Below are 20,763 nucleotides of genomic sequence, written 5' to 3' on the forward strand. Positions count from 1 at the left end.
AGCGGAAGTAGGACAGTGGTCTGGAGGAGGAGGCCGAGGCCAGCAAGTCATACTCCAGTTTTGCCATGAAAAGGTTGGGATATTGCAATGCCATTTTACTGCCCATGACAGTTCCAGTGGGTTGCAGGAATCTCTTTGCGAAAGGAGAAATAATTGTGCGTGAGGATGAATCTCATGAGTTGTAACAGATTCAGAGGTAATGCCTGTCACACTGATAGGTCTGCTGTGTAGATCTGTGAAGTAGTTTGGAGAAAAACGTACACTATCAGTAGCAGAACATGCATAGAGGACTACTCACAGTAGTCCTGGATATTAAATGACCAGGAGGCTAGCTACCCAACCCCGCCCTCCAGCCAATGATTGACTGCTGTCTGCCTATTACTGTGCACAGAGAACTGCCAATCAGTGGTTGGATTGCAGGGTGGGTGTGGCTATCTACAGCTCATGAATATGCAGGACTAGTTCTGTGTCTGGTTGTTACTCATAAAATGCAAGTTTCTCCAAAACTACTGCATAGATACATACAGCAGACATATCCCTATAATCACCATAAGGCAATGGCTGACACACTGAGGGGCTGCAAAAGGATGGAGACAGATTTCCTTTAAAGGGGTTGTCTCGCGCCGAAACGGGGTTTTTTTTTTTTCCATAGGCCCCCCGTTCGGCACAGGACAACCCCAAAGGATGTGTTAAAAAAAAAAAAAAAAAAATGTTATTACTTACCCGAATCCCCGCTCTGCGACGTCTTCCTTCTTCTTCCTTCACCAAGATGGCCGCCGGGATCTTCACCCACGATGCACCGCGGGTCTTCTCCCATGGTGCACAGTGGGCTCTGTGCGGTCCATTGCCGATTCCAGCCTCCTGATTGGCTGGAATCGGCACACTTGACGGGGCGGAGCTACGAGGACCAGCTCTCCGGCACAAGCGGCCCCATTCACCAGGAAGAAGACCGCACAGCGCAAGCGCGTCTAAAAAAGCAAGACGACATCAGAATTAGACGGATCCATGTCAACGGGGACGCTAGCAATGGAGCAGGTAAGTGAATAACTTCTGTATGGCTCATATTTAATGCACGATGTACATTACAAAGTGCATTAATATGGCCATACAGAAGTGTATAACCCCACTTGCTGCCGCGAGACAACTTCTTTAAGACATAGGGATGTCCCACTGCGACAATCTTTTAGAGAGAGTTTTGTTTAGAGAAACCAAGAACTTTAAATTGTTTATTGTATGAAAGTCAAAAACTGAACACAATACACTTACATTCAGAATACATACAAACATTCAAAATAGAACTGTGTAATTAGAGGTGCTGAGCAACTGCAATTAAATGTATATTTAGTTATAAAATATAAACAACCTGGTTTAAATTTAGACTTCCCATTATGCTGAACAAAATACACTCAATTAGGAAGGTTTCCTTTCCTTGACCTCTCAAGATTTGTGCCCTGAAAGTGTGCCTGCCTACATTTATTCTTGGTGCAATGCAGGATCTTTCAAATGAAGACTAAAAATAGCGCCTATACATTTTTCCCTTTCTTTTGTAAAGGCCCCTATTTCCTAATACCTAATGATGGATGGCCCAATGATCAGACAACCCAGCAATAAAGAGGCTTATTGGTCCCTTTGAATTTCATTGCAGGTAAATCTGGTTTAGTATTGTCGAAAAAAACTCAGTAAACAATTTGTCTATACTTTTTTTGTATAGTCAGTCAACACTTATGCTGGGTTCCCACAGGACGCTTTTACCGTGGAAATCTCGCGTTTTTTTCCACTGGATAAGCGCAGCTTCAAATCCCGTGGCTCTTAGCGGATTTTGGAGTGGCTTCGCTGCATGCTTTCCTGTTGCGGTCAGCTCTCCCATAGAGAGGAGCGAGGCCGCAATGGGGGAAAAAAAAAAAAAAAAAGGCCATGCTGCATCCTGGGAATCCGTGCCGCAGCGCCGGCTAATGCAGTCTTTGCCGTGACTGATAGTCCGCCCCGCGTGGACGAGATTTTTGACAAATTTCATCCACATGGCTGACTAATACCAAGATGCGGCCACAGGCAAATTTGCCACAGCGAAATTTCGCGGCAAATCCGCCCTGTGTGAACCCGGCCTTATACATTTTTTTTTTACAACGGTTGAGTCTCAATTTCTCTTTTGAGTCTTAAATCCCCTGACCACACTGTAAAGGCAGCCTTAAAATATTCTGTAAACCACTTAAAGGGCACAAATGAATATGGATTTTTAAAAAAACCTAAAGTATGTTTACACATGGCAGAAATCTTGCAGATTTTCTGTAGCGGAAAATTCCACAACAAAAAACGGCAGTGTTTCCGCAAAAATCAAAGACAATATCTGCAACAGTGGTGTGGATTTAGACTCGAAATCAGTTGTGCTTCCGCAGCGGATTTCTAAACATATCTTCCCCTAACCTCCGAAGTCTCTGCGCACTCGGCACTTCCTTCACTAGAGGCCACCACCCAGTGGAGTCTAGTGAGCGTGCACTGCTGGTCAAGTGACAGAGTGACCAAAGGTGCTGCACTAGAGGCCGCCGGGTGCCCAGTGAAGGTAGTGCCGAGGGTATGGTATTTTCTTAAATCAGCTGCGAGTGCACAATGAATTTTGACTGTTTTGGATGTGGAAATGCTGAGGAATTTGCAGCGGAGATTTCGAAGCATTTAAGATATGTTTAAACAGTTCCATCTAGTGGCTGAAGGCGTGTTAATACAGTGAAAAAAAAGGGTATTCTATAGGGGTGATCCTTCCAAGGAAGGCTGTAAAAATGCATTGTATATGATGGAACTAAAAAGGTATATTATGGTCTAGATAAAAGTTGGTCTTTTAGAGAGGTTTCACTGTATTTAATGAGGCTCCTTTTTACAGAGTAAGCAGGGGATTTTGAGGTCTGTATAAGAGCAGTGAATCTTAAAGGGGTTGTCCAGTGTTAGGACTACATGGCTTCTTTCTTCCAAACAAAGTACCACTGTTGTTCATAGAGTTGTGTCTGGTATTGGAGCTCAGCTCCATTGAAGTAAATGAGAGCTGAGATGCAATATGATACACTACCCATGGACAAGGATGGCACTGTGTTGGTAAGAAAGCAGCTATGTTATCCCGAACCCTGGACAACCCCTTTAAACCCGTATAAAAACGGAGTAATGTGCTGAAAATCCAGCAGCCTCAAGATTATAGTACTGGATTTCCATATCCAATATGGAGGTCCTAAAACTAATGTGAGCATGTAGTCTCCATGCAGGTATCTACAATAAATACCACAGGCCTCCTATGGGAACTGTAAATTAAGGTCAGCAGCAACATGAGAACATGGACACTCCTACACCGGATAAGAGTCCTGCACATATCAGCTCTTGCATATAGGCCAAGTAGATAATTACATTACTTTTATGCAATCTCTATTGAACCAAGAAAATACCTGCCTGCCCACCACAATATGGAAAGACTATCAGGTTATTTGTGTGTTAACCCGGTGTGCGCCAGAAATCAGCAGGCTTTCAAGAATATTGGGGCCCAATGAGTGGAATTTTACTGTGAATTATGAAATGTGAAACTTTGCAATCAATCATTCAATAAGAGATATGTACATTTTAAAGTTATATTAAATATCTGAAGGGACATCTAGAAGCCGTATGAAGCACTGCTAAGCCAGCGTATAAGACTTCCTTTATTTCGTTTTCGCGCAGGGATGCAACTTTCCCATCTTGTCCTGGGTATCCGTTTCCAAGCGGTCACTGTGTGATACAGTTGTCTCCCATATCTTGCGCGTAACAATCACTAATGGTAGTGCGCAGCTCCTCAATGTCTTTTTTCAGCTTTTCGACTGCATTTAGGTATTTTTCAACGGAGAAAAAATCCAAGTCTTCTTCCTGCTGATCTAAACCTGTAGTAGCTAGAGGGTAATAAAATAGAAAAGCTGAGTTGGCATGTTCTATTTTCCATAGGTATGTTACACAACCATTTGTAATGAACAAAATGATTTAAAGCGGTTGTCAGAGTTAAGTTTATTTTTATTAAATTAGTGTACCCTGTGCCAAGACATAATTAAATATGCTATACGGATCTCTTCTAGCTACCTGCATATTAGCTCCTGGTCTCCCCTTTGATGCAGTGTATACAGATTTGAGCAGCCCGTTTGTCATAGGCTGCTTGCAACCAATCTTCAGACCTTAGCACTTGAATGCTGAGGTCTGTGATTGGCTGCAGCAGCCGGTGACAAGATTCCGTGAACAATCTGACTGCAACCTGTCAAACACTACATGGTGAAGCACCGCGAGACATGTGAGGAGCAAGCAAAGTTAGACCGGGCTTACACGACAGTGCTGTAAAATGCTGTGTATTGTACCGCTGTGTGACCAGCCCTGCGTATGGCAGCAGTTTTTCATTGCGCATGACAGTGTATCTCAAGCATGCCATCATGCGCAGTCTGACTTTTTAATTTCCTGCTTAGCAACGTTGGATATAAATGTAATTGCGCAAGTACAGTTTTGTACGTACCCATAGAGAATAGAGCTCTATCGCCCACAATGTGCTGTAAAATAGAACAGGTTGCCTTTTTTTTTTTTTTTTTACACGTGTATTATTATAAGTCTGTCCTTAAGGCTGGGTTCACACAGGGCGGATTTGCCGCGGATTGCTGTTGCATATCCACACTGCGGCAAAACCGCTGCGTTGGAATGCAATGCAGCACCAATGAGATTTGCTAAAAAGCTGTTCTCACAGGACGGATTTTTTCCGCAATGCGGAAATGCAACTGCGGCGCGGTTTTAAAAGATGCAGCATGTCCATTCTTTGGTCTTTTCCACAGCGCTTTTTTGTCCATAGACCTCTATGGACGCAGCCAAAACCGCACCAAATATGCGGCAAAAAGTAAAAAAGCTCTGCGGAAAAAAACGCTTGCGGATTTTTTCGCACGAAAATCCGCAGCAAACTCTGCAAGCCTAAATTAACCTTTGAAGCGGTTTTGCCGCAGAAGCAGTTCTTCTGCGGCAAAACCAACTGAAAAACCACGGCAAATCCGCCCTGTGTGAACCCAGCCTATGGGCTATTATGTTACAGTACAGGGAACATGAATTGATAGAAGGAAAAAAGTACAACCCCCATAAGGCTGAGATGAATAAAACATAGGATAATAAGTTATGTTATAACTCATTACTGAAATTGATAAAACTTCTGAAAATGGCATTTATCTGCAGCAATGAGTTAGAAAGAAAAATAAATTACAGGATATGATCATTCTAGACTCTTTTTGATCACTTATTGTGTTTTATTGGAGACACAAGATGAATAAAACCAGCAATCCTGGCATTTTTTAAACCACATTCACTGTGTAGGTTAAATAAAGTTTTAGGCTAGAGACTATACACAGTGACTTTTGCTATGATATGTCGCATATCAAAGATCTCACTATGGCTCTGCCACATCAAATGCTAATGTATGTTTATGTGGTCATGTTGCACTTGCCACGACCAGATGATTGCAAGGAACTGTAACTCACTGGCTAAAAAGGAGGTTATTTTGATATTTAGGATTTTCTTCTCCGTTTATCAAAAGTCATAACTTTATTTTTCCGTCGACGCGGCCGTATGAGGGCTTGTTTTTTGCGTGTCGAACTGTAGTTTTTATCAGTGCCACTCTTGGGTACATAGACTATATTGTAAAACTTTTTTTAATTTTTTTAATGATAGCAGGGAGAGAAAACGCATCAATTCTGCCATAGATTTTTTTTTTTTTTTTTACAGCGGTACTCATGCAGCATAAATGAGACATTCCATTTTTTCTGCGGACCGGTACGGTTACAACGATTCCAAAATTCTTACTTTTTTTTAGGTTTTCCCACTTTTCTGCAATAAAAACCCTTTTTCTGGGTAATTTTTTTTTTCTAAATTGCTGCATTCAAAGTCCTGTAACTTTTTTATTTTTTGATGTACGGCACTCTGAGGGCTTATTTTTTGCGAGACGAGCTGTAGATTTTATTGGTACCATTTTGGGGTACATACGGCTTTTTTGATCACTTTTATTGCATTTTTAGCGAGGCAAAATGCTAAAAATTAGCATTTTGTTTCAGTTTTTTAGCGTTTTTTTCCGTGCACAGTCAAAAGCATGTGCAACTTATTGTACGCGTCGTTACGGACGCGACAATACCAAATATGTGGGGTTTAATTTTTTTTTTACCTTTTTTCATGCTAATCTGAGAAAAAGCATTAAAAAATAGTTTTTTTTAACTCTTTTTTTACATTTTTTTAAATTCTTTTTTTAATCTTTGTTTTTTTTACACTATTTGAGTCCCTCTGAGGGACTTTAACCACTGCCCTGATGATCGCTGGTATAAGGCATGGCAGAGCTACTGCTCTGCCATGCCTTATTGCTTGTACAGCGATTATAGGCATAGGCAATACAGGACACCAGTGTCTGGCGTCCTGTTGCCATGGTGACAGGCCGGGCTCTCACGATGACATCGCGAGTTCCGGCCGGAGACACAGAGGGAGCCGCGCTCCCTCTGTGAACTCTTTCCCTGCCGCGATCTACTTAGATCGCGGCAGGGGAGGGGTTAACAGCGGGGGGCGCATCTCCGATGCCCCCCCGCTGTTGCAGCGGGACGCCGGCTGTGACTGACAGCCGGCTCCCGCTGTCAGAGAGTGCGGGATCTTAGCGCGGGATCACATATCTCCAGGACGCAAGTTTACGTCCTGTTGCGGGAAGTACCAGGCTGCCAGGACGTAAACTTACGCCCTGCAGCGGGAAGGGGTTAAAAGTGCCTCAATACAATCTAGATAAAAAAAGGATAGACAAAAGGCGGACTCACAGTGTACTCCTAGTAGCATGGACAGGTTAGGGTCTAAACCCTGCACTCTTTGGCTTAGTAAGCAGCATATAGATCTCAAGTCCTTCCTGCAGCAATTCATTTCTTTATATAGTGTGATGAACTGACTGGATTGTACATCTGACGGCTGTGCGGTTACTGAAGCAAGGCGCAGCTGTTCCTGCATTGTGACGTTACGCTCCATAAGGTCCTGGTTTTGTGTGGCCAACTGAAACAAGAAAAGAACTCAAGTTTTATAAGACATGGATATTTTATAACTCTGCATACTGGCTTACACTTTACATATGTAGCATCCATGTACACATAGGTGTCTTACATCCCGGACAGCCGCTTTGAGCTGTTGCAGTGCAGCTTCTTTTTGTAGAGATTCTGCCTTTAACACTTGTCCTGTAGCCTCCTCTTGGCAGACCTGCTCCTCCAGATCCTAAAGCGATAAATCAAAACATATGTAATGCACATCTTATCATTCACTCACCAGGTGTATGCTGAGGGCAGCATTCAGTAGTCACAGACACTTTATTATAGCAATATGTTGGAGTTTTCATGAAATCACTATCTTGTGCAGCGTGAGCAGACACGCTGCTATAAATCGGGGTGTCGCTACCTTATGCTGCCCTCTGAAAGGGTAGCAGAAACCTGGTGAATTTAAAACAGGGGCAGCGCTCCAAAAGAGACACAGTAGGAGTTAGAATTATATGTAGGTGTGTACGGCTTATACTCCACAGAGAAGGCTGTCACACCAAGATGCATTGAGATTAATAGAAATCCACTTTTGGTTGGAACCCCTCGTCCTGCTTGGGACATCCAAGGATGGAGAGAGTCTATGGAACTCCATGGGTGAATTTAGCCCAGATGGGTATAAACAAAAATTTTAAAAAGAAAAAAGTTCCAGTGCTCTAGAAGTTATGTAGATGACATATCAAAATAAAGACGGCATGCAAAAAAAGACAAATGACACTTATGTATATTCTAGAAATGTAATAGTATTAGATTCAGAATTTGGGATTCTGGACTTCATCCTTCCAGTGACAGATTCAAAAGCACATCTGGGATTTAGGTGGGGGTCCTTGCTCCTGAAACACCACCCCCTCCCAAAACGTAAGTTTAATTGTCTTTTTTGCATGTGTAGTGGACCAGAGTTAATATGGTCTCCTCCAGAATGTTCTAGGTTGGTCTTGTGCACCGTCTTGTTTATGTGTATTGGATGTCTGCAGGCATGAAAGGGTTAATGTCTGATGTTGTCTGAAAATTGTATAGTTTTGTCAGTTTGTGGATTGGTTGTTGACCATGTGATGTATGTTGGATTTATGTGGTTGCATGAGAAGTCCAGAAGTAGAAGCACAGAGAGACAGAAGGGAGAAGCTAAAATGAGAAGAGTGTGTGAAACTCAGAGCTGGAGGATTAGGAATGGAGGGGTTTGAGAAGTGATTCGTTGTTCCCTCCTGGGCCTAGCCTTGTACAGAAATTCCCCTTAGCCTCCATCTCTAAAAGAAGTGATTGCACCTGGACTGGAAGAAATGCATTGAAACTGCACGAGTCCGGAGAGGGAGAAATGAGCCGCTAGCAAGCGAGAGAAGTTTGAGTGACTGACAGGAGAGAGAAAGAGTTACTGGGAGAGTTAATGCCTACTGATAACTGGGACTGTAGAGATACAAATACCCCATGAATCCTCCCTGCATCACCACTGTAAGAATTGTTGGACTGTTATCATTGATACGTGTTTAAGTAAACGGGCAGAACTGAACGTTCCCACTTCCTGTTCAGAAAAGTATACTTTGTGCATGGACTACTTTATTTCCCGGAATTGACTATGGAGGAATCTACCGCAGAGGACGGAACATTGGTGTAACGAGTGACAAATTAGACTACAGGCAACCATGGTTACTGTTCCCGTGATCTCCCCCAGCAGTAACGAGGTTGGGTCCCGAGCTACCATTAGGGAGAAGATGGTAGAGCCTCGTGACAAGGTTCTCTCTCTACCGCGCTGTCTCCTCGGATGCTGCACATGCTGCCTATTTTGGCTATAGGTCATCTACATAACCACTACAGTGCTGGAATTTTTTTCCTCTTCTTTTTACATTTTGTTTATAAACCTGGTGACAAATTTCCTTTTAGAAAAGTTGTTTAAAAATAATCTAGCCGTTTTATTGTATTCATTAATTCAGAAATCTGTTTACTAGGCATATGTTTTGGTGTTGCTTAGTAACAGAAAACATGGTTCACAGATGATTCCACCACACAATTGTGGAGATCCATTGTTGTCAAGCACACATTTGCTTATCCAAGTACCGGTAACAGATGGCACTGAAAATACAACACGCTCCAACTGTTCAGAAGCCCCTTCCTCCACGTTTTAAACAGCAAATCACCTCTGGGAGGTTTTCCACCAAGAACAGCATCATATCCCGATCTAACGTTAAAGTTCTTGCCGATAGTATGTAATACAGACAAAGGCTGGATGCTTCAAAAAGTCCAAAATTTAAAGTTATTCCCAGATTCTGAGAGTCAGTTGGAAGACTTAACTCCTTTGTTTTAGTTCACGTACATTCCAAAGCATTAATATTTTGGACAATTTCTTCCCAATTTTTCACTTTTAAGGGAGGTTTCTAAACATATGGCAGGTATTGTAGAGGTCTTATAAATAGGGCAGTAACATATAAACACATCTTTTGAATACTAATTGAAATATTCACTAATATTTAACTTACTCCCTAGAGGCAAATAGTGCTATCTTCCCAGTCCACACGCTAACAGCTTATTTTGGCCTTCAGGACCAAGCCTTATGGCCTATTTACATGGGACGATATCGTTCAGAATTGTTCAAATTTCTACGCTCCCGCAGGAATTTTGACAATAATTGTAAATGTATGCAGCAACTGAACGAGAGTAGTTTTCAAATCTGACATCTGTTATTTTATGTGGTAATAACTGTTGAATGCTTTTACCCAGCGTGATTCTAAGATTGTTTTTTTCGTGACATATTGCAGCTTTTGTTAGCAGTAAATTTTCAGCAATATACTTTTTTAAAAATAAAAGCGAATCTTTTGCAATTTTTAAAAATTTTATTTAGGACTAATTCAGTTCTGCCATGGATTTTAAGAGCGTATGTATCAGAAAAACTCCATAATCACCCCTTTTTAAAAACTGCACCCCTCAAAGTATTCAAAATAGTATTTAGGAAGTTCATTAACCCTTTTCAAGGGAATTAACGCCTTAGTGACCAAGGCAGTTTTGTACCTTAATGATCTGGCCAAGTTTTTTGAAATCTGAAGTGTCACTTTAATATAGGATAACTCCGTAAAAGTTTTGGATAACCAAGTGGTTCTGACATTGTTTTTTTGCACATATTGTTCTTTATTTAGGTGGGAAAAATAGACCAATAGACTGTGTATATTTAAAGCTCCAAAACTGAGAAAATTTTGAAAAAAAAAAAAAAGGGGTTTTCACATTTTCAACATGTCAAATATGTGCAAAACATACTGTACAAATTTTACAGCATGATGTAAACTTACGTCCTGTGGAGTTCAGGGGTTAACCACTCACGTGATTTAAACTTGCAAAAAAATATTTTCCACAGAAGAGGTTAGGGTCTGAACACTGCATAAAACACTTTCTTGTAATTTCTTCTACTTTAGCATATCTCCATATTTGTGAGTCGTCATAGTGCTTTGTATAAAAGGTGCAATTGTATAAGATTTGACTACAGCAGCAGTTCTTAAACTGTGCTTTGTCCTTGGGGCTCCACGAGCGAGTTGCAGCTCCCCACCGCTAATCACGCAGCAACGCTGAACCCAGTGCATACTCTGATGTCAGTGTGCACCTGGGATACATTCCTTCTCCTCCTTAGTTCCACAGGAAAGGACAAGGGAGGAAACATTCCTGGCTCACACACCGACGTCAGTGTGCACCCAGAAACGGCGCCGAGTAGAGGAGGAGCGGCGCTGACTACAAGGAGAAGGTAAGTATATGGGTTAGGGGGCTAATATTACTACTGCGGCCACTGTGGGGGGAGGTCACCATTACTACTGAGGCCACTGTGGGAGGGTCACCATTACTACTGAGGCCACTGTGGGAGGGTCACCATTACTACTGAGGCCACTGTGGGAGGGTCACCATTACTACTGAGGCCACTGTGGGAGGGTCACCATTACTACTGAGGCCACTGTGGGAGGGTCACCATTACTACTGAGGCCACTGTGGGAGGGTCACCATTACTACTGAGGCCACTGTGGGAGGGTCACCATTACTACTTGGGGGGGGGGCTCTATAACTACTGGGGCCACTGTGTGTGTGGGGGCATTATTACTACTGGGGTCACTGTGTTTGGAAGAAAGGGGGGGGGGTCACTATGGGGGGAGATTTACTATTACTACTGAGGCCACTGTGGGGGTGGGACGCTATTACTACCGAGATCACTGTGGGGGAACACTTACTACCGGGTCCACCAATATAGGGGGGGCGGGGTCACTATTACTATACGAAGCGCATTTGCTGCAGAATTTCCAGTAGCTCTAGCAGCAAAAGAGATGAGATTTTGAAAAGCTCATCCACACACGTGTGAATATTGGCATGTGGTGCAGGATTTAATTCTGCAGCATGTTAATTTTAAATATAATGTATATCAATTGCCCATCTAGTGCTCCAACGTTCGTCCCTATCTTTTTTATAACAAAATATATAAATGTGGCAGCATATAGGGGTGCAACTAGTTAATCAATATTTAAAAAGAACTTTATTAATCCATGCAGCAAATTCAGGCAACGTTTGGCCAGACATTGGGCTTTATCAAGCCATTTGACCAAGCAGGGAGTCCATCTTTTTTATAACGACTGAGGTAAAAAAATCATAAGTTGTGATAAGCCACACTCCTAACCCCTCTGTCCCACTTTGGGGCTCCACGAGAAACTTTTGCTTCAAAAAGGGCTCCATTGCCGAAAAAGTTTGGGAACCACTGGAGTGGGTACTTTATAAGGGATAGCTCCTCTTAACCCATTTAGAACCAGGCACAGTAAATTTACGGAACTTTGTCCCGGGCTTTAAGCCCAGCCATATGTAAAAGCCTCCTACTTCTGTAATCAATCAGAAGCAGGACGGGTTGCTAGTCACAGCTGATAACCCGAAGGAGAAGGTGTGTGTGTGGGGGGCGGGGTTTAACCCTTTCTCCTTCCCTGAGTACACAGTGCTTAATAAGCACTGTGTACTAAAAAGTGAAAGTGGAAGAGAGCGCGGGGGTCATGTGACTGCTGGGATTCCCTGCAATAGCAGAGCTGCAGGGTCGCACTAGACCTGTGACTAGTTTCACTACAGGGGATGTTTTCCCCTGTAACTGGGGCTCCTATGGATGCCCCGGCTACAGTGGAACAATGTCAAATAAAAAAAACAAAAACCAACAACATGTGAATGTCCCCCAGAGGTCTTATATGACTTCATGGGGGACATAGATACTAAAAAGAATAATTAGATAAATAAACAAAATTACAGAATAAAACAATTTATACATAAAAAAAATAAAATAACCCAAAGCAAAGACGCCAACCAAAACAGTCGCCACATGCGTCCTGTAATCCAAAACCATACATATTATATATCAAAACGTCCAAAAACAAAATGAGGAACCTGTTTCCATAGTATATTTACGCAAAAATAAAGTACAGTAATTAAAATTTTAAAAAACTACAGATGTAAAAAAATTTTTTTTAGCTTTTTATGCCCTAATTAAACTAAAAACACAGGGAAAAAAAGGCAGTGAAAAAGATATTAAAAAAAAATAGTCCTATGTGTCATGGAGGAAAAGAAACTGCCAAAATAATTTTGGCAGATAAAAGGAGAAAAAAAAAATTGGGCAGTAAAAGTACCACATGGATAAAATCCCTAAAAAGTGTCTGGTCCTTAAGGGGTTAAAAGTTAGAGGCAGAAAATCTCACAGATCAGTCAAACCTTGTGAAACGACTTCAGGAGGCTAGATGGATGGATAAAAGGTTCACTTTGCCTCATCACGTATCGCATCATGACAAACACACTGCATTAGGGTCTCTCATCATGTTTTCAGGTTTTTTCATATGTCATTAATCCTCTTTCAAATTAGTACCCTTGAATCAACCAAACTCACTCACTTTCACTTTACTGCACATCTGTTCCATTTTCTTCTTATGATTTTCTATCACCTGAAAGTAAACAAAGAGTATGCATATGCTGGGTCAGGAAGGGTATTGTTTCTCCTTAGGGAGAGTACTTAGGTGTGAGATTTATAAGGCTAGCTGAAACATCTGACACTGACTTGCAGGAATGCTGCCCTCCAATAGGTGGCGCTTTATTTATACATATGTTAGATACATGTTGAATAACCTACTTTTTGTAAGTAGTCCTGCTCTTTACGTAGGGTTTCCACTTCTAGTCTGAAATTATCTGCCTCCTCCAAGAGTCGTCTTACTTCATCTTTCCAGTCGGTCATTTCCAACTTCCTGATTTCTTTTTGTAAACTTCAAAAAAACAAAAAAACAACTTAATTTTAATTTTGCTCAGTTGATTTGGTCATTTTTTAAGTTTGGTACCTTTCAATTGTCTTTAAATGCTGTTGCTCCTTTATCTTCTGAGCGGCAAGCTGAGCATCACTTTCCCTGCAGTTTGCTCTGGATTCTCCAAGCTTTTTCTCTAGATCACTCACTCGCTCTTGAAGGAGCTGCTTCTGCTCTTGAAATTCCTTTATCTGCAAGAAGAATAAAAATATATTCAACAGAAGACAATGGTTACAGTTAAAATATCAGAGAGAATCAAAGACTTCTTTATGGCCTCAAAGTGATTTTTCCTGCAGTGTCCTTGTTTGAGAGGCATTCGTCAACTAAATGTAGTATCAGACAATCTCTAATGGCGGACTTTCATGTCATCCTTTTCCTACTCCAAACATCTATGCGTCTCCAGGATACATCCATGTGTCTCTAAAAAAAAGGTTCCCCACATGATAAATTAACCCCTTCAGAACCAGCCCTATTGGGGCACTTTAAAATAGTTTATTCACAACTATCTACAGCTTAGGGTACCAAATGTAGGGTTTATTTTGCGGTGCTACTTTTAAAACATAAAACCTTAAAATATAAATAATAATTCCTGCTGCCATCTTCTGACCACCATAACTATCTGCTGATATAGTTGTGTTGTGGGCTTTTTTTTTTGTTGATAACCGGTGGTACCATTTTGGAGTATATCTGAATTTATCGCTTTTTATCATTTTTTTTCCTGTGGAAACGGGTTGACCAAAAATGCACAGTTTTGGCGACGTATAATTTTTTTCTGATGACGTTTACTGCATGGGATAAATACATTTCAATAGATTTGGTATCGCCACGTCTGTGAAAGTCCAATTTGTTTTCATTTTGAATTCTTATAAATGTGGGAAAAGTGTCTAATTTTCCACTCATTTTTTTTACTTCTCATTCGTATCATTGAGGGACAGCTTGACCACTGGTATATACAGTAGCAACTGCTGATTGGACAGAGACCAAGAAAAAGTTGGCTCCGCCCACTTGCTATATACTCCCTGCAGGCACTCAGCTAAATAATTTTTCACTTAATTTCTGTAGGAGACAGACAAACAGACGGCGGTCCTCCGGGGCTGCTAAGGAAAAAGGTAGACTAAGCAGTATTACTCTCTGCTCTACCCTCACACAAGGAGGGCAAATGGGCAGCAGATTCCTGACCATTGTCTGCCCTGCATTTCGAAGATAAGCGGCATGTCTGGGATGCCAGCACCTTTTCTTCAAAGAAGCATGAAGGCAGGCGACACCAGCTGCGTACCGTCCCTCATGTGCAGTCCCTTATGGTATTGCCTCCCCCATATGGTGCCGCCCCTTTTTTTTTTCTTTTTTTGCGGCAGCCACCTTGTGGTGTCGTACCACTATGGGATTTCTGTCACGGTCCTCCTCGGCGGTTCCTGCTTTCCAGGGACGGGCATGCCTAGGTTCTGTCTTCACTTCCAGGTGACGCAATAAGCACTTCCAGTGTGTGCCGGCTTCACCCTGCATTTGGTAACACAAGTGGGGTCCAGGGATCGTTCCTGCACAGATGTATCGAGGTGTGACTGTTCTGCCCCCTCCCATACTATCCACACGCTGCGTGCGCAATTTAAAGACGACCAGCAGCTGGGATAGGCAGTCAAACAGAGCAGTTTTGTGGGTACTGCATCCCATTGCAGCAGGTGTCTGGCAAGGTGGCAACAGGCGCTTTTCCTGTGTGGCCTCCTAAGGTCAACAAGCCGCAATGGGTGGCCCCCCCTGTCCCAAGCGGTGGCAGACCTGACCAGGGCCTCCACGGCGACCCTAGACAAATTAGAGAAGTTGGCTGTCCCATCAGTCAGAAGGGTATCTGACGAGCAGGGCACCTCACGAGCAGGGCACCTCGCGTTGTAGACCACCTAAGAGACGCAGACTCGGGCTCCCCAGCTTAATCCTCACGATCTATGCTGGGCGCACAGCCACAGGTATTCCATGGTGGCAGTAGTTTGGCAGAAAAGTGGTTTTCTGTTTCTCCCTCTGACGAAGAACACGTTTCTGGGCTCTCCTCCAGGGTGGACAGCTTAAAGGGGTTGTCCCGAGGCAGCAAGTGGGTCTGTACACTTCTGCATGGCCATAATAATGCACTTTGTAATGTACATTGTGCATTAATTATGAGCCATGCAGAAGTTATAAAAAGTTTTATACTTACCTGTTCCGTTGCTGGCGTCCTCGTCTCCATGGTGCCGACTAATTTTCGCCCTCCGATGGCCAAATTAGCCGCGCTTGCGCAGTCCGGGTCTTCTGCAGTCTTCTATGGGGCTCCGTGTAGCTCCGTGTAGCTCCGCCCCGTCACGTGCCGATTCCAGCCAATCAGGAGGCTGGAATCGGCAGTGGACCGCACAGAAGAGCTGCGGTCCACGGAGGAAGAGGCCATCTTCAGCGGTGAGTAGAGAAGTCACCGGAGCGCGGGGATTCAGGTAAGCGCTCCGGTGAGCTTTCTTTACCTCCCTGCATCGGGGTTGTCTCGCGCCGAACGGGGGGGGGGTTGAAAAAAAAAAAAACCCGTTTCGGCGCGGGACAACCCCTTTAATTACGGCGATCACAGAGGTGCTGCAGGTGTCCGTTCATGATGAGCAGAGGCCTTTGGTCCAGAGCCTTGGCTGAGGAAATTTGTCATCTGGCTTCCCAGATAGGCCAGGAAGCTCATTTGTGAGGTTTCCCTGGACAGCGCAAGACTCTTATCCTGCATTTCAACAGCTTCTTTTGCTAAGCGTCGCACTCTTATTTTTTGCGAGATAAGCTGTAGTTTTTATTGGTACCATTTTGGGGTACATACGGCTTTTTTGATCACTGAGTTTTTTGAAAGGCAAAATGCTAAAAATTAGCATTTTGCCTCAGTTTTTTAGCTTTTTTTAAAATGCTTTTTGCCGCGTTCATAAGCCAGGATATCTGAAATACTGCAGGAAAGACCAGGTAATCCTTTTCTAATAACCATTGGTCTATACATTAAAAGGTGAAGTTGCACTCACAGATTAGCAAGTTAGAATCACTAGTGCAAATGAAATGAGAAATTACCTGCAGCACTTGTTTTTGGTGGTCCTGTGCTGTGGGAAGATCGGCCATGTATCTCTCCAGTGTCTCTATCCTCTGCTGCTTTTCTTTATTCTGTTCTGCTTCTTTCTGACATTTCTTCTTCAATGAATTAATATGCCTTTCTCTTCCTTTCACCTACCACAGGGTACACAGTTTTCACAACATATCTTTTGGACTGAAACGGACATTAATAGCATAAGAGTTATGAGAACTCACACGCTCCTCTTGCTTTTTCATTTCATCGGAGTGCTTTTGTGCTGCCTCCTTTGCTGCCTCTCTTAGGCCTCTACTCTCTGCCTCCATTGCACACAGTTTCTTCTCCAAATCTGCCTTCTCTCGGGTAGCTGAATCAGTCTTCTCAGCAAACTGTGCTCTTAAGAATGTAACCTCTCGCTGCAAGTCCTAAAAACACAGGTTAACTGAGCCTTTGCTAAACTTATTGAGAGGCTTAGGGGGCCATTTGCAAATACCTGTAGCCGAATCAGACATATATCACTGTATGGACTCAATTGGTTTAGCATTGTGCTATGGACTTGCACCTCTCCCTCCCGTAATTTCTGTTCCAAGACTGCAATGTGCTGACGCTGCCTGCAATTACAAACAAAAAACATCAAGTCACAGTCCTTGTTTCCTTTGCTCTGCACCTCATTTACAGCTGAATACACTTTGGAACTGATTCTTTGCTAGTATGCATCATCCTAAGGCCGGGCTCATATGAACGATCCGGATACAGCATGCGAGTTCCCGAGGGGAATCCAGCTATGACCCTCGTGGGCGACCCCACATACCCGCTAGACGATGATGCATTTAACCACGGGGTCCATCTGCAACGTCAACTGCGGATTGGCTGTGGGTCGGTCGGCTTCCATTGACTTCAATGGAGGCCATCCACGTGGAGTCCTCAGCAAAATAGAGCACACTACAATTAGCTACCACGAGTGCGAAGGAGAAAGCGGTTTTACATGCTTTGAATGGATGCCATTTGCTGTGGATCATCCGTGCAGACGCCTACCGTAGATTCCGCAATAGATATTGGCCTAAGGCCGCCTGCACACGAGCGTTCCGGATTCCGCTAGCGGATTTTCACGCGCGTATGGTACCTAAATGTGCTTGCGGATAGGTGCGGATGCGTGAAAAATCACGCGCGGATATACGCGGATGTGTTGCGGAAAAAACGCGCAGAAAAACCAGCAGACACCCCTTATTGTAAACCCAACCCCTAGAGAACTGCCCATTCCTTGGAAAACAGCTTAAAAACCAACACCCAGACTCCGTTTTGTCCCTCTTGCTTGTGCGAGCACCGTTAAATTATTCTGGCAACATGCTTTCACCCGGTGAGCAGATGTCTTTGTGGGCATGGTTGATCCATGTAACTTTTTTCGGGCGCTTCTCCAGCGTGACTTTATTTCAGTCACTGCAAAAAAATTCACAAGAGGAATTCATTACTACAGATTTTGCATTCTTACATCCTGCATTGGCAAGAAATACTACCTATCTCCCTCTACAAATCTGCCTGTGAAGCTCTGTGCTGTGTGTTGGGACGCCTCCTACCATGCCTACTTCCTGTAGTCATAGCAACCAGTGACTCCATCTGCAGCTGCACTGCAGATGTACTGCGTGAAAAAACGCACCCATTCACTTGTATTGGAGGCTTCACGCGCAGAATCCGACCCAAATTAGAACAGGTCGCAGATTTTTTCACAAGCGTGAAAAAACGCGATACAAATCCATCCGTCTGGGGACAACTGCGGATCCTCATAGGAGTATATTGGCTGCGGTCTGGGGCAGATAATGTGCCTAAAATAACGCGCTGGAAATTCCGTTCGTGTGCAGGCACCCTTAGGCAGATATCACGCTCGGGAACGTGCGATTTCTGGGGAGGTGAGGATTTTGTGTGTCAAAAACATCTTGCATCAGGGAAGTTTTCAATGAAAAACCTCACATCACATGCTGTGCAATGCTTTTGCCGGCCCCATTGGAAGCAATGAGCGAGGAGTTCCGAGGGAACGCCCAAAGTTAGGGCATACCACAAATTTTTCTGCTACGGCGATGTAAGAAAAAAAACATTCATAGTAAAAAAAAAACTATCAAAAGAAAGGGGTTCATATTCGTGCCTCTTGCAATGCACAAAACCTTGCGTGACTTTTGTGCATCTCGCAACGCACAAACCTTGCCCAATTTTCTCAGCCATGTGAAAGTGACCTTAGGCATTTGGTAAAGAAGGTACTCGTAAGACTAACTATGTTCTGATAGGACAGGTTGAGAAGGAATAATTAGCATTACCCCCAAATCCTACTGCACCATTTACAAGAACAGACTGTGTGGCTATGGGTTGGCAGTCAGAGCGTAGACTGCAACATGAACGCAGACTTGTATTAACGAGTGTCTTACTTTCATGATGCACCTGCCCCCAAAAAGTTTCGCCATTTTCCACAGATCACATTACAATCATATAATACAAAACTTTTGCATTATTTTATGGTCATTTTCTTTAAAAGGGCTGTTACATGATTAATTTAGTGTTTGATCAAGCAAAACGCGACAATTTACAATTGCAGCAATTATGTGTTCAGTTGTGGTGGGCATACATGACTGGTAGATCAGCCCCACGGTCTGGACCCTCTTGTACATAGGTGGTAGAGTGCCAGTATTGTGTGGACTGGCATATTAGAATCAGAGCACTGCAAGATACATTTTCACATTGACATTCAAGACAGTAGGTGGATATTTGGAGAGGGAAACAAAGGAACACCAGGGAGCACCATAAGGCTGGGTTCGACCACGGCGGAATCCCACCAGAAATCTTGCGGTATGGCTGTAGCGAAAAAACAAGAGTTTTCCGCCGGAAAAGCGATGCTTCAAAACCTGCGGCACTTAGTCGTGGGTTTTGGAGCAGCTTGGCTGCACGCTTCTCCTTCATAGAGGAGAGCACGGCCGCAACGGGGGAAAAAAAAATAAAAAAAATTGACATTTATTTGACAATAAATAAAAATTTGACATGCTGCGGCTGGGGGAATCGCGCCGCAGCGCCGGTTTTGTTGTGATGGATGGGCCGTCCCGTGTGGACGAGGTTTTTGACAAATCTCGTCCATATGGCTGGCTAAGCAGTGGATTAGCAGCCACAGGCGGATTTGCCGCAGCGAAATCCCGAACGGAATTTCCGCAGCAAATCCGCGCTGTGTGAACCCAGCCTAAGTCCTATATAACAGCAATGTGTAGACCAGTATCTCCCTAAGGGGCTTCCAAAGAATCCTGGGGGGCCGTTTGAACCCCGATTATGAGTTACCCAGAATATAGCAACAACTAGACCTGTACTTTTTGAAAAGTGGGCGAGCGGTTACGTGCATAATGAATAGCACGTAACCGCCCGCCGCTTCTTCCATGTTCCATGCAGTGGGCACTGGGGCTGCAGCACTGAACGGGAAGTGGTCAGGATAGGTGTGTATTCAATATTTATTGATTTTAAAGTCTAAATTTTTTATTTATTTATTTTAAGGTCCAGAAAACCCCTTTTAGAGTACTAGGTGCTCAAAATGCATCAGTAATCTTACATAGTTTTTGTTTTTTTTACATCTATTTAAATGAAGCTTCATTTTTATTAAAAACAAATGTAGTGCTGTATTTCCTTCTATCCAGAGAAAACATAGCTTTATTTACATTGACCAGGCAACACCCCAGTTCACTGTTTTATTGAGGCAGCATCCACACCATTTTTACATCCAACTAAACTCAATGAGAATCAGCACCATACTTCATATTTTATCTATCAACATATTCTGCAGCACTTTACATGAACAGATAAAATCAGATATTAGAGTAACAAACCAAGGATCATACACTCAAGAGCTAACTATGAGTAAATAAAGGTGATAAAAAGGTAAAAGTGCCTGTTCTGTCCAACAGACCAGATTTTTATTTATTTATTTTTAAGTACCACTCCCAGGTAAAAACATTTTTCCATCCCTGCACCCCTCACTTGTCTGCATGTCATAGCCTGGAGGTCTCCTATGTATATTGTAGTCCCTTCCAGGCCATGCAGCCTCCTGTGTGTTACTTATCATGCACCACCTTGATGGTGAGATTTTTGCTTTCTCATCAATCCTATGAAGCATCAGCACAGCATTAAATGAGCAGCTAGTGACTATGCCATCTCTGCTTCCAAAGAAAATCCTGCCATTAAAGGAGATGTCTCGAGGCAGGAGTGGATTTTTTTTTATTGCCCAGTCCCCCTAATTAAGCAAACATTACTAAGCCCCCCTGTAAATGACTTTTCTAGCTGGTTTGTACTTACCGTTCCAGCAACTTATAAAAATTTTCCCAAGATGGCCGCCGGCTCTTTTCCCGTCGCTTGCTGT

At 43.1% G+C, this 20,763-nt stretch overlaps 1 protein-coding gene across 6 annotated transcripts in view; it reads right to left on the reverse strand.

Annotated features, from left to right (window-relative positions):
* Nucleotides 1–1,247: 1,247 nt before the first annotated feature.
* CEP85 (centrosomal protein 85) overlaps nt 1,248–20,763 on the reverse strand; it is a 29,350-nt gene continuing 9,834 nt past the window's right edge. For all 6 annotated transcript variants that reach the window (XM_066573199.1, XM_066573171.1, XM_066573161.1 and 3 more), the window contains exons 6-14: nt 16,879–16,996; nt 16,625–16,810; nt 16,391–16,543; nt 13,379–13,533; nt 13,177–13,306; nt 12,941–12,991; nt 7,144–7,251; nt 6,810–7,035; nt 1,248–3,896 (exon numbers count right to left, since the gene is read on the reverse strand). In XM_066573199.1, the coding sequence (XP_066429296.1) occupies nt 3,736–3,896; nt 6,810–7,035; nt 7,144–7,251; nt 12,941–12,991; nt 13,177–13,306; nt 13,379–13,533; nt 16,391–16,543; nt 16,625–16,810; nt 16,879–16,996 (1,288 nt within the window). In that variant the 3' untranslated portion in view covers nt 1,248–3,735. The remainder of the gene's footprint in view (nt 3,897–6,809; nt 7,036–7,143; nt 7,252–12,940; nt 12,992–13,176; nt 13,307–13,378; nt 13,534–16,390; nt 16,544–16,624; nt 16,811–16,878; nt 16,997–20,763) is intronic.

This window comes from Eleutherodactylus coqui, chromosome 1 (genome assembly GCF_035609145.1).
Source record: "Eleutherodactylus coqui strain aEleCoq1 chromosome 1, aEleCoq1.hap1, whole genome shotgun sequence".
Classification (NCBI taxonomy): domain Eukaryota; kingdom Metazoa; phylum Chordata; class Amphibia; order Anura; family Eleutherodactylidae; genus Eleutherodactylus; species Eleutherodactylus coqui.